Genomic DNA, 13884 nt, shown 5'->3' with positions numbered 1-13884 from the left:
ACTGTAAAAGGAGTCAATTACCTTGAACCCTTAAAAACATTTATATGCCTTTCTTACGATTTCTATGATTCCTTTTTTTCTTTTTCTTTTTTTTTTCTTTATAACATATGTATTTGATTTTATGAACCCTTTCCGTTCTCATTATGTATGTATATATGTATATACATTTAAAGGCAACAAATTGTAGATTAATTCCTCACCTCTACTGATTCCTATTGAAGCGAGCAATTCCTAAAAGCTAGCCTCCTATTTTTTAGTTGTGTTACAAGCTTTTCAATCGAAATTTGGATTAGGGCTGAAGGGAGTTATTCAAGATTTTTATTCTATTTCGAAGACTTCTAATTTCACGACAAGGACGCACAAATATCAAGGTTGGTTCAACGACCCAACATCGATTTTGGAGTTAATGTTGCTAAAGGAATGACTAGCTATGTAATATCATTTAAATGTACAACCAGGCGTCTAGGCCTATATCTGACTTATGTTTTTCAATTATTCATAATTGCTATCTACTTTTTTATCATATATTTTCATATAACTTAAAATCTAAACCGTTTACAACCACTTCTATAATATACTCTAAATAAATCACAAAAATACTTTAGCAATCAATTTGAAACTTCCCTCCAACTTTGGTGACCATTTGAGAAAAATCTCTCTTTTATGATTTTTTTTCCCTGCAAAGGGTATTGTTGTCCATTTAAAAAAACTTGGAGAAACTTGCAGAGTGTGAGGTATTTATATTGCCACCACAATTTTTATTTCATACTACGAATTTTGTAAATTTGCCCAATTCCGTAAATTTTCTTAAAATATATTTGCCAAGTTTGAAAGCTACTAGTAGTTGCGTGATTAATGTGAAAGAAAATTACTTAAGTAAAATTAAATTATGTTTGAGTCCCATTTTTGTAAGGAAATGTATGGAATACTAATTTTTGAGAATGTATGGTTAAAAAAGTAAGAAATTTTTTTTCGATTTACTTGTAAAATTATTTTATGAAAAAATGTATAGATAAAAATAAGTTATGAAAAATGAGTTTTTTATAATAATAATAAAAAAGGGACTAGAAATAGGCCTTGAGATTTTTTGTTTACCTATTGTTCATCCACCAATAAAACTTTGTCACGTGTACTACCAATAAAAGCTCACACGTGCTTAATGTTTTTGCATATAGGGCCATAATCTATCAGACTATATGATCAGTCAGCCACAGCCCAACTATTTTTCTGATGCCAATAGAATGGACAACTTTTTGGGGGAAATTAAGGTTACACTTCTCAATCTTAAAAGTTGAAGTTTTGTATCTTTAATTTATTTAAATTTATGAAAATCAGCGTCTTCACGTAATTGAAGTTGGCAGTAAGAACATTAAAATAGCATAGAATTTTCAATTAAATTGAAGAAAAATTTTAAGTGGTATGACAAATTGCCCTCCAACTTTACATCATGTAAAAAGTTTTTTCATTTTGTACTAAAAAATTTGATCATATGAAGTTAGATCTTAAATAGATTGGAAGCCTAAAATCAACCACATGAAATGTTGTGTAGTGAAACCATAATTTTTTTTGGAAAATTTCATGTATAAGAGATTAAGTACGGTCAATTTCAAAACTAAGAAACAATGTTTAAAACTTCAAAAATCGAATATTAATTAAATTTTATTTATGAATAATTAATTAAATATATATTTTATCAATTAAATATATATTTTATTAATTAAATGTATTAAGGTTACAATTCTGTACTATTTGATCACAAATTATCAAATTAATTGATCACAAACTATTTCTCGAACACAAATAAAAAATTTTAAAGGTTGTAAATTATTTCACGGTTACAAATTAAAGATTTTAAATGTCACAATTTATTAATTGATCACAAATCAAAAAATTTATAAGAATAATTATTTTATGAAAAGTATGCTTTGTTGCATTAACTTCTATTCATTAGTCGAAATAATTAGTTATGCAATGTTTGCTTGTCTATAACATTCACCATATACTATAAAACACTGAGTAACAATTTGCATGCCTTTTTTCTTTTAATTTCTTTGACCTAATCTACAAAATGAATCCAGGATGACATCTAATGTATAATATGAACCCGTCCAAGCCTGTATTCTTCGACTTCTTCTTCTTGATTTTTTTTAAATGAATGGAAAATGATTGTTTTCAATCTGTATATCTGATTTTATCATTACTGAGCATACATACTGAATAGAAAATGACTGGCGAGAAGAGTTGGTTCAAAATTTATAAGAATAATTATTTTATGAAAAAGTTGTAAGTGAGACCTCAAACTTTAGATTTTACCATGCCGGAGACCGGAGATTGCCTTTTCTTTGAAGAAAGTGAATTTTGAACCTACAAAAACAATGTATTATGTTTTATATGGTGTAGTTCTAGTTTTATGTTGTAGATATAATGGTTTGGAAAGTGAAAATTAAAGGTGGAATGGCGATCTCCGCCATGAGCCACGTCGCCTGTGAAAACGTAGGTGACGAAGAGGAGGCTGCTTGGATGTTTGGGCTATCATTTTCCGAACGGCCCAGACATTTGGGCCATCTTTTTGTTTTCGGAGAGAGAGGGGGGGAGGGGGGAGAAGAAAGAAATTCAATTATTATAATCTTTCTGTCTTTCATGTCATTTATCTGTAACTATTATTTATACAATAAAGTATAAAAAGCATTATTTATAACATACATATACAATTATACCTAGGTTCAGAATCTACCTTTAAAAAGATTAGCCTTTGAGCAGATCAACAATGTAAATATCCATTTTGTGCATCAGAAAAAAATATCTCAAGGCGTCGACTACTTTCTCCAAACTGTAAAGCTAAAATGGTAAAAGAAAGCAGAAAAAATAACGGTAAATACACATCAATAGTTTTCGGTAGTTATATTAAAAGTACCCCTGAGGCATATGACTGGTGCCTTCAATCAGCTTGAGCTTTACCAAATCGGAATTCCCTTTTTGAAATTCTTCTGCCATGGATTGTGGAAGATACTTGTCTGATATTCGCCGTGCAACTAATATTGGTTTATCCTAGTTGAAGCCAGTTGGACCAGTTTCCATCGTTCAGGAACAGAAGATCACGTCGTTAGCAGCTTTTCAAGACAGTTAACAGTTAAATTAATGTAAATTGAATGAACTGATATCATTCTACTAAATGTAATCGTTATAATCACTAAGGTAAAATGGTAAATGTGCTTAAAATCACTAGGATCATGAACAGCAGATCTGACTACCTTCTAAGAGCATACATGACTAAGCTTAAATGTAAGCAGAGGTACTTTTTGAGTAAATTATTGTTTTTAAACTTTTTCTGATAAGTTACTTTTTTTCTCACTTCTAAGTAAAAGAAGTTAGTTGCTTATTTCCAATTTTGACCAACAAAACAAGTTATTTATCTTAAAAACTTACGTATTTACTTAGAAGTGGACTTTGTAAAGCTTAGCCAAACTTATCTATTAATTTGTAATATAAGGCAGAGTAAAAATGCAAGCTTATGACTTGTCTCGTGGATTACTAGTATCTATATGACTATTCTAACTTTCTTTTCAGGGTCTAGTTTTATTTCACATTCTATGGCAAAGTCACCACCATCGCAAGTCTAAGTTGGTTTTTATTCATATAAAGACTTTTAGATAGCAATCCATGCTCATGCTCGTTCTCAGCAATCTTGCACGAGAAAAATATAGATGCATTGAAGACAGCTAATCGACTAGTTGCCATTCCAAAATACAAGGAATCAAGTAGCTATGTACACAAGGAAAAAAGTGACAAAATACTTGATTGGTACAGTCAAGTGTTACTATATCCATATAGCAATTTCCTTAGCACTGCTCACAATTAACTTACCACCTAAAATACTCGCAACGCCAAATTACCAGAATTCCTCAATCGATTTAAGAAAAGAAAACTAAGCATTTACAGTTCTTCTATCTAGTAGAAATAGAAAACTTTGACTAGTATACCATTCATTTAGCCAAGTTTCTATCTGAGATTTCTTCAAATACAATTTTCGTTTTCATACAAAGTAAATTAGAGTCAGTTGCCATTAGTGTTACCTAAGCAAGCCTCTATATATCCAATAGAATTCATCTATGTATATGTCAATCAAATTCCTCTACTAAATTCACTCTGGCATTAACATAAACGCCTTTGAATTAACAATAAATTCTACTGTGGAATGGTCATTTATATAATACAGTACCTTCCAGTTGCATATCCAGCTAATATTCGACTTTTAATATCATTGAAGTTAGCTTTTTTTGTAGCCTCAAGCAGAGTTGAAACACCAACAAACATCAGTTACATTGTTATTTATCCATGCCGGTATAAAATGGAGTGCAGTTATATTTTGAATCAACTGTTGATCCTGTATAATTAAGAAAAGCCACAGCCCCGAAAGAAGCAATACGTCAATAATCAACCCTAAGGCTTTACCTACTTCTTTGAATTGAATGTTATCATTTCTGTGTCAAATAGACTAACTGACTAAGTATTATTTTCTGACACTTTTAGTTGATATCAGTCTAGAACTGGTGATCGTTCAAGTTTTGATTAACTATGTCATTATGAGCAAAGGATTAAAAAGAGGAGCTGAGAAAATCAAAATTCTCCAATTCCATAAACAATACTTTCATATATGAAAAAAAAAAAAAAACACACCCAATCACAAAAAAAAAAAAAAAAACAAAATGAAAAACCTTCGTAAACTTCAAAACAAGAAGCAGAACCTTTATGTAAAACTATAGACATAGAGCATTCTTTACTACCATAACTACTAAACTTGTTCTCGTGACTTCTTCACTAAATACATTTTCAATAATATTGTATTAAAATATCTTAGATACAATTTGTCTCTTTAGGCATCCTATTATATGCTCTTTTCAGTATGAATAAAAATCATAAGCAAATCTTGTTTCTTTTCTATATACTTGTTAATCAATTTCTGAGGTAGGTGCATGACTTCCATAGAAGATATGCTTGGCCAAATGCAAAACTTATTCTTTATTGACTTTGACTTCTTAACATATATTCAATTACCCTCTCCCATAGTGTCATGGTATGATCCTTGAGCTTAATAGCTACAAACTCTGTGGAGTCACAATGTTGTAATTATATTATCAAAATTGTAACTATACAAATTTGTTGCAGTGAAATCTCTACCTATTTCCATTAATATATTTTATAAAAATTACAGCACCACTGATACTTTATCTAATGCACATCTGATTACAGTTTCTATAATATGGCATTGTTGACAGCATCACTAATTATGATAGAATGAATAGCTAACACCGTTTTACCTCTCCATGATCACAAATAGGCAGTGATCCCATAAAGTAGAGATCGGACATAAAACGTTTGTAGATAGCTTTTTAAGTCCTTTGTCAAATCCCAGGGCTCAATCCTAAACATGTGATGAAAACTATCAAGCTGGAGTACGATAGGACAGAGGAAATTTTCGGTGGAGTGGTGAACCACATAGAGATCGGAAACAAAATCCCCAATGAAAGTACTCTGCTAGACCGACAATGAAACTAAGAAACAAAAGCTAAAGAAGCAAATGTGATTAAACTCTACATTTGAGAAGTTGTCAAACATCTTTTCTTGAAAATAAGTGTTCGAGAAGTTTTATGATCTCCTCTGTTACACCTATAAATTACGTGGCATATGCATGACGGAGAGAGTCCTATATATGCTGACATGTCATCAACTATTTAATTGGATTGAGCCTATTTAATCAAGCAAGGTATTTTTGGGCCTAAGATTGGGTTAGGCCGACTTGGCCCATTTCCATTTACATTTTCCTATATATATGAGTTTGATTCACAATAAAAGGTATGTTTTCTTACCCCAGCCAAATCCCGTCTCCCTCTCTTGCACTTTCTTTTTCTCTTGTCCTGCCATTGACTTGACCGTTGAGTGCAAATGGTTGCAGAACCTTTTTCTCACTAGCGGCCTTCGCATTCTAACAGGTGTTAAGTGTGCAGCTGAGTCTACATGGAGGGGATGTGGTTAGGATTTTGTTGGCGCATTTTTTTAGGGTCAACAGATTGGTGCCATCTGGATTAGATACATCTAGTTAAGAAATCCAGATATGATTGTAGATGAAGACGGCAGGAAAATGCCTTCCACCTTATTCCACTACTGCCAGCCATCACATTTTGTAACTATTTTGCCTACCAAAAAATAAAAAAAAAAGTTAGATGGAATCTCTACTACAAGGTCTTTGTGCACAAGATAAACATAATGGGTTTTCTTTTTGGCATCCAACTATTCTTGTCGAGGTCGGCTCAAATCAACTTTTTTCTCAAGCCTAACGTGCATGATTTATTACAATATATTCAACAAGCCCAATATTCATATACTAATTGTTGTTCCGTCAATATCTACATTTTAACCCAAATAAAATTGAAATTTACTATATACTTTAGTCCCTAACATTTCAAAACATTAATATTTAGCATACAAAAATAAAATCTAATTCTACCAAAATTTTTGGGACATTACATATATATATTTTTTGAGCTGATTACGTAAAAATTGTCATGTGGCCCACCAATTCAAAACCACAATTTTGAAACCTTTGATTTTGATCCAAGTGGTTTAGGTTTCGATTATTTTAAAATTGACTTTGCTTTGGATCGGGTATAGGTTTGGTATTGCTTATGGGTTGGGTTTAGTGGTAAAATTGGGCTACGTTTGGCTACGAAGTTTGGGGTCATTGTGTGGGTTGGGCTCTGGGTTATGTTGGATTGTGTGCCATATAGTAAATTTTGTTATGCTAAAATAATAATTTATAATAGATAAATTGTGATTTTATTTACTTATTACGTTTATTTACTATTGAACATGAAAATTAATCTCTTTATGATCACTTGTGATAATATAACTTAGGTACTTACATTGAAAAGTATAATGTCACACAACTTATATTTTGATCATAAATAATTTATTCACAACTAATGTATAAGGATTAGCACCTTGTATCGGAAGGTTGTAGTGTTGATTAATTCACTTTTCAGTTTGTGATTTGTTCTTATTACAGAAATAGTTAAAATGACACCAGTACACTTAGGGTGTATTGAACCTGCCACATGTCGAGTTTAATTTTATAGCATGACCATGCGGAGAATTGAACTTCACTTTATCGCTGTGTATTTTATTTAAATCCCTTGATAGGGTTATGTATATCTTTTTCATGATTTTAATGATTCTTTGAATCATCAATGTGTGAGATCGATTTAATTGTTCAAATATCTCATTGAGTTGGGAGCTTGAAAATGAATGAAATAGAAAACCTGAATTTATGTCGGGAGCCGTCACCTTGAAAATGGGTAGAGTGACTACTTAAGTATTTCTGTTGAACGGTTAAAATCTGAGTCCAGTGTTTAGCAACGGCTAAATTTCAACATTAGTGATTAGTTCACAGGACCGTTGAAGAAAATAATATTTAAATTAATGAAAATAATTAGAAGGGAAAAATGATCATTTATGCTCATACATAATTATCGAATCTCGAACGGGAATAAAATACATATACAATAGTTCAGATGATAGTATTATAAATTTATTGACTTTTATGATCTTATATATTTCAAGAGTTCAGTATTTTGCCTTTAATGGAAAAAAGAAAGATTAATAATTAAATTGGATAGTCTATGATTAACTATACATGATCCAATTATTGGAATTTGGATAATACATATTCGATCAGTACCACAATCAATGAAGTATTGGAACTTAATCACAATAATTATAATAATTTTGGGCTTAATTATAATTACAATGAAGTTTTGTACTTAGTTGTAATTACATTAAAATTTGTAAACTTAATTATAATTGAAATTGAAATTTTAGGACTATACATGTAATTATATGTAAATTAGTTGGATTTTGACTTTAATTAAAACTCCTATTTGAATGGATAATTATTATTGTACAAAGATTTGAACAATTCCATCTCTATAAATAGAGAATAGATAGAACCTAAAGTTACTACAGAAATCATAATACATAATTAGTGTTCAAATTTGGAGATAGTTTGAGTTAATTAAAAGAAAGTCAGAAAGTGCCCAAGGTATTCTTCGAATTTTTATTTTTTCTGTTCTTTTTTCCTTTTTAATATTAAGAAAAGCAAATTATTGTTTGCCGGCGAACTATTCCGGTTGATGCTTAAACGAAGATAATAAATTGCCGTCAACAATTCAGGTTGGTGTTGCCTTAGTTCTTTAGTGGAGGGTGCGGAGGATGAAAATAATAAATCAATTTTCATAATTTTAGTTTCTAAAGTTTTGTTAATATTAATTTTTAGCATCTCTTTACTGCCCTAATGGGTTTGGTGTCGGTTAACACACTAAATAATGGGAGGAATTGCAAGGCTTAATGCTTGAATGACTCGTCCTGGTACTTGCTGCAGATATTTGAGGAGGGGAAGGTGGTTGTGGAAGAAGAGGAGTGCGTGGAGGCAGCGAATGCGGTGGTGTGCAAAGGTGGGGTGAGGATTTCTGGCGAGAATCTGGTCGGGTATGGGTGTGGTATCGGTTATGGGTTGGGCTTAGTGATTAAATTGGGTCACATGAAATTGGGCTACGTTCGGCTGCGAGTTTGGGTCATTGTATGGGCCGGGCTGTGGGTTATAGTATATCTGTGAATGAAACGGTTCGGAAACTGTGTGTGTTTGTACTTTGTTGAACAACAGGCTGCAGGCTGCGAGTTTTTATTTTTTTTCTGTTCTTTTTTCTTTTTAGGGTGCGTTTGATTACAAGTAGGAAAATTACATGGAAAGAAAATGAATTTCAAGGAATTGAATTACCTAGAAATTGTTTTCATGGAAATTGTAAATTATTGTGTTTGATTGTATAAATTTTTCACGTGAAAAATGTTGAAGTAAAAGTATTTTTTGATGTTCGTTTGACTTTGTTTTACAAGAAAATTGTCAATTTCAGGGATATCCTCTTTTACAATTATTCCTAAAATTTGTTCCCATTGCCAACAATTAAAAAATAAATAAAAAAAGCAAAAAAAAAATTAAAAAAAAAGGTGGAAAATCAAAAACCACCTATCCCCTAGGAAAAAAAAAGGTGGAAAATCACGTTTTAAGGTGTTGTACCTAGAAATTCATGGAAAATTAATTCCCTGGAAAATTTTGTCAATCAAACAGGCCAAAAGTGGAAATTGGAATTCGAATTCCAAGTTCCATGGAAAATTTCGTGCAATCAAACGGGGCCTTAGTATTAAGAAAAACAAACTACTGTTTGCTGGTGAACAATTCGGTTGATGCTCAATCGAAAATAATAAATTGCCGGCTAACAATTCCGGTAGCGTTGCCTTAGTTCTTTCTTTTAGGGTGGTGGCGGGTTTGGAGGATGAAAACGGCGGGCTTGTGGGTCTGGACTCTGTTCGGCTGCGATATTTGGATAATTGTGTGGGCTGGGCTGTGGGTTATAGTATATCTATGATTGAAGCTGTGTGTGTTTGTACTTTGTAGGAGAACAGCAGCAATTGACGAAGGTATTCTGCGATTTTTTTACCCCCTAATATTAAGAAAAACAAACTACTGTTTACCGGTGAACAATTCCGTTTGATGCTTAAACGAAAAATCATAAATTGCCAGTGAACAATTCTGGTTGGCGTTGCCTTTGTTCTTTCTTTTAGGACTGATTTTACCCTTTTCGTTTCTTTGTTGTTTATCTCTAATATTATGATACAGCAATTTAAAATTCAAGTGAAAAGATGCCATTGATATTATTTAATGATGTAATTAATATATAAGAAAAATATCTGAAAAATTCATTCATAATGTGAAAACGGAACCCGTGGATAGATAATGTGTTGTTGCATTCTGTGTAGGACATGAAGAATCTATTTTCTTAATATAGTTTCAAAAGTTCTGTTAATATGCATTTTTAGCATCTCTTTGCTGTCTCTATATATATCAAGCAATCCCGTGTTACTGTATCTTTTGATTAAAAAACCTTTTCTTGCTGCAGGCTAAGAAGAATGGATCCTGAGAAAAGAAAAGAGGAATTTTACGTGTCGAAAGATGTTATGGTGGACATCCTTTCAAGACTCCCTGTGATATCCCTTCTCCGATTCAAGTCTGTATGTACCCGATGGCGCGACATAATCTCATCCCCTTCCTTCGCCTCTCTGCACCTCAAGTGCTCTCTTTCCAATCCCACAAGGCACTCCATCCTTGTTCGTACGAATTCCAAAAAAATGTTAATTCCCTTCGATCCCTTGACCTATTCTCCGTTCTCTAACTTGGATATTTATTGTAATCTTGGCTCTTTTGGCCAAAGAGTATTGTTTGTAGGCTCAATTAATGGCCTCCTTTGTATATGTGGGAGCTCAGGTAGATGGATTTGTCTATGGAATCCTTCCACCCGGCTGTTCAAGAAAATTGAAACTGGTATAAATGGGCGTTCAAGTGATTTTTCTGTAGGATTTGGTCATGATCTCATTGCTAATGATTACAAGGTAGTAGTAATTCATAGAAGACGGAGGGTAACGAGAACTGGGGTCAAGGTGTGGTCTGCCAATTTCGAGTCTTGGAGAGAGATTAAAGTTGATTGCGATTTTACCTTCAAGCAGTGTGTTTGTGATACAATGGTGAAGGGATTTGCTTATTGGATTGTCTGGAATGGGCTTGGAAGTAACAGCAAAATCCTAGTTGCTTCATTTGACATGAGCACTGAGGTACTGAGGCTGGTTCCTGTTCCCCAAGATTATTATCATCCCGATCGTTTGTATGGATTAATTTGGAAGGAAAAGTTTGCTTTGGCAGCATTTGATCGCACGAAAATATGTCAAGTGTGGACAATTGAAAATGATAGTGTTGGGAAAGAATCTTGGAGCAAAAAATTCACCTTTAAACTCGACTTTGGGTTTAATTTTTACACCATAGACGCTGGAAACGGAAAACTTTTATATAATAGAGAAAGTCGGGGACTGGTGTTTTACGACCTAGAAACCACGAAAATGAAGACAGTTGAAATTCGGAAAAATAATTATTTGGCGTCTGGGGCTCACTACTATGTGGAAAGTTTACTCTCAATCAAGGGGTTTAAACGCCTTAGAGAAAATACTAAGAAGATGAAGCGACCAACAATCTCACATACTTTTTGAAATTCTTAGATCTTAACTAAGTTATTGTTGGGTTTTGTCGCGAGATAGTTTTAATATTTATTCAAGACATGTTGCTGTTGAATGCTAGTCTATTTACTTCTTCATTTGTGTCTATGGAATTCTACATTACATGTATTTCTGGTTCTTTTATTTTTATCAAGTTGGTCTTCCTTATTCATTGAAAAAATTTTGTGTAGACATGCAGCATAACGAACTTGTGATTTCTTAATTCAATCCTAATATGATTTCCAAACACATTTATGAATTATGATATTGCTCTCTGGTGACAAGGGATCGCCGGACTATGACCCAGTGAGTATTAACTTCAATTCATCAGTTAAAAGAATTAGTTATGCAACATTTGCTTGACTTGTCTATGTTTGTATGTAACAGATAAGAGCTTTACTAGAAGTTTGATACTTCGAGTTACCTTCCACTTACATGGGGTGTCGGGGTCTCATGCCAATAAATGTGTGGGGCCTGACACCCTCATCACCTCGGGTGACCCGGTGTGTCAAACGTCGGGTACAAATGGAAATCTCCAACAGGTAACACCACTTGTTTGGATTAGTCCTATTACCATTTTTTGGCATTTGTCATCAGTTTTAAACTATTTCAATAGACCAGAAAAAATGTGAACTTCGTAAAATGGTGACATGTCTTTTTCATAAGCCAATTATCTTGTCTGCCTTTGAAAAGCTGCAAATATTATATGCGAATGTAATAAATCTGGTGAATCTGACTTTGAGTTCTCCAGAATACTTGATCTCTCACAAAGTACACTATCGATGAGAGAATTTTGCAATCACCTTGTTTCTTGCAGTTCTTTTGGTTGTTTTTACATTTGTTATTTTGGCATTGTCCTTGAATAATAATAAAACCATATTCAAGAGTAGTAGACAGATGGATTTTCGTTTGGAGTGGGTGGGGGTCGTTCTTATCCTTTCAACGTCATACAAACACAAGGGCCAAACCCAGCTCCGAAGCAGAGCCTAAAGATACGTTAGACGAAACGAACGGACCTCCATCTCTGCTTTTACTTTTGAATTCCTGCTCTTTCTTCCCTTTCATTTTCATGTGTTAAATATTCTTGCTTCGGTTTTATTAATTTATAATATTTTATTCTTTATTGGCCTAAAGTATATTATCGATTTGTAGATTAACTATAAGATTCTCCATTTGGTAATTAACATTTTCTTTATTGGAATCGAAATTTGATTAATGAGTTGGCCATTATTCCGATTCCGTTCATTTGGCTGAGGTTTGTGTCGTATGGTTGTTTTGGCTTAGGCATATGGTATGCATTAACGTGTTCTATCGAACCATTGATAATCAAGAACTCTATATTTTATCATTTAAACACCGCAATCAGTAAGACAATCAAGCAACAGGGTTTAATCTCTGTGAAAAGTCGAGGAGCATTTAAGGAATTAACCAAGATTCGTAAAACCACAAATGCAAAAGCAGTAAAGAATAATGCAGAGACGTAAAAATCAACATAGAGATTTTTTCGACTGAAGCCTCAGAGGTTCGGCGACTACTTCTAATGCCTAATCCCTTGTTGAACATCCATTAAAAATTGATAAAGTTTGGTTGCACTATAAAGCCAAAAAACCGGCTACAAGAATATACAATATTGTTCCAGAAATTACAAAGACCAAGTACGAGACTTATCTTTAAGAGATATCACAAGGCTGACCACTATGCACTAAGGAATCAGCCCCAAATCGCACAGGTCTATGAAAAACCCAACACTGCTCTCATCGAATGACACAGATTCATACAACACCATCATCGAACAGCACACAACTACAAGTATCTATAGTGTAACAAAGGTTTTCACAACACTTACGAACTGGAACACTCAGATTTTTGGATCCCAATTCACGAAGGAGTTCTTCACAGAGAAGAGAGATCTCCAGAGCCAGACCTCAAAGCCAGAATAAACTCTCCAAAATTCTGTCCGGTGAAAGAGTCACACAAGAATATATTGCTGGAAACATCTAGAACCCAATCGACGGCCATCAAGACACCACGTGTCAAAATCCAGAAGAATGCCTCCACTAAGAAAGTTGTTATTTCAAAACACGACTTCAACAGATTATTTGGAAGCACACTTATATTAATGGCAGGTCACGTGTTCAAGTCTCAACAATCTCCACCTTGCTTCCAAATTTTAGGCTATAGTGCAGTCAGGAGCTTTACCAGCATTTATTATGTCAGTTGCTTTATGGTACCTATACAATCAGTGGAAAGAATTAATAGATAATATCCTTAAACAGTTTTGAAACTTATTTAAAGTTATCACCTTAGTTTCCATATCTGATGGATTATATAAAGTAGATATTTTATTAATTTTCAGCAATCCTTTTGAGATAATATCCCTTATAAAGTAGTACTTTACATCAACATATTTTATTCTATCATGGAACATGGAATTCTTACTCAGATAGATTACCCTTTGATTGTCAGAGATATAGTATTGGATTAGGGTCCGCAAAACCAAGGTTATCCAACAAACCATGGAGCCATATACCTTCTTTAATGGCATCAATGGCTACAATATATTCAGCCTCCGTGATAGATAGAGTAATAATTTTTTGTAACTAAGATTTTCAACTTATCACAGTACCACACAAAGTGTGAAAATAAGATGAAGTTGATTTTCTATTATCTCTATTTCCAACAAAATCAAAATATGTATAGCCCTTTAAAATTACCTCCTCTTTGTTCATTTTA

The 13884-nt window shown here is 33.1% G+C and overlaps 1 protein-coding gene and 1 long non-coding RNA gene across 4 annotated transcripts in view; one reads left to right on the top strand and one right to left on the bottom strand.

Moving 5' to 3' along the window:
* Nucleotides 1–11301, top strand: part of LOC111375149 (F-box/kelch-repeat protein At3g23880-like) — a 13635-nt gene extending 2334 nt beyond the window's left edge. The window contains exons 1-2 of one of the 3 annotated variants that reach the window (XM_022997944.1): nt 7968–8095; nt 10008–11301. In XM_022997944.1, coding sequence (XP_022853712.1) covers nt 10018–11145 — 1128 coding nt within the window. In that variant the 5' untranslated portion in view covers nt 7968–8095; nt 10008–10017 and the 3' untranslated portion in view covers nt 11146–11301. Of the gene's footprint in view, nt 1–7967; nt 8096–9231; nt 9529–10007 lie in introns of those variants that run through there. The other 2 variants (XM_022997943.1, XM_022997942.1) reach the window with 2 other exon arrangements.
* LOC111375151 lies at nt 2760–4640 on the bottom strand. Its single transcript, XR_002699266.1, has 2 exons — nt 3548–4640; nt 2760–3515 (listed from the first exon to the last, which is right to left on the bottom strand). It is a non-coding gene; the product is annotated as an uncharacterized LOC111375151 (long non-coding RNA).
* Nucleotides 11302–13884: the final 2583 nt, after the last annotated feature.

Source organism: Olea europaea, unplaced genomic scaffold (genome assembly GCF_002742605.1).
Source record: "Olea europaea var. sylvestris unplaced genomic scaffold, O_europaea_v1 scaffold1341, whole genome shotgun sequence".
Classification (NCBI taxonomy): domain Eukaryota; kingdom Viridiplantae; phylum Streptophyta; class Magnoliopsida; order Lamiales; family Oleaceae; genus Olea; species Olea europaea.
Note: the sequence above shows the minus strand (reverse complement) of the source record. Positions and strands in the feature narration are given on the sequence as shown.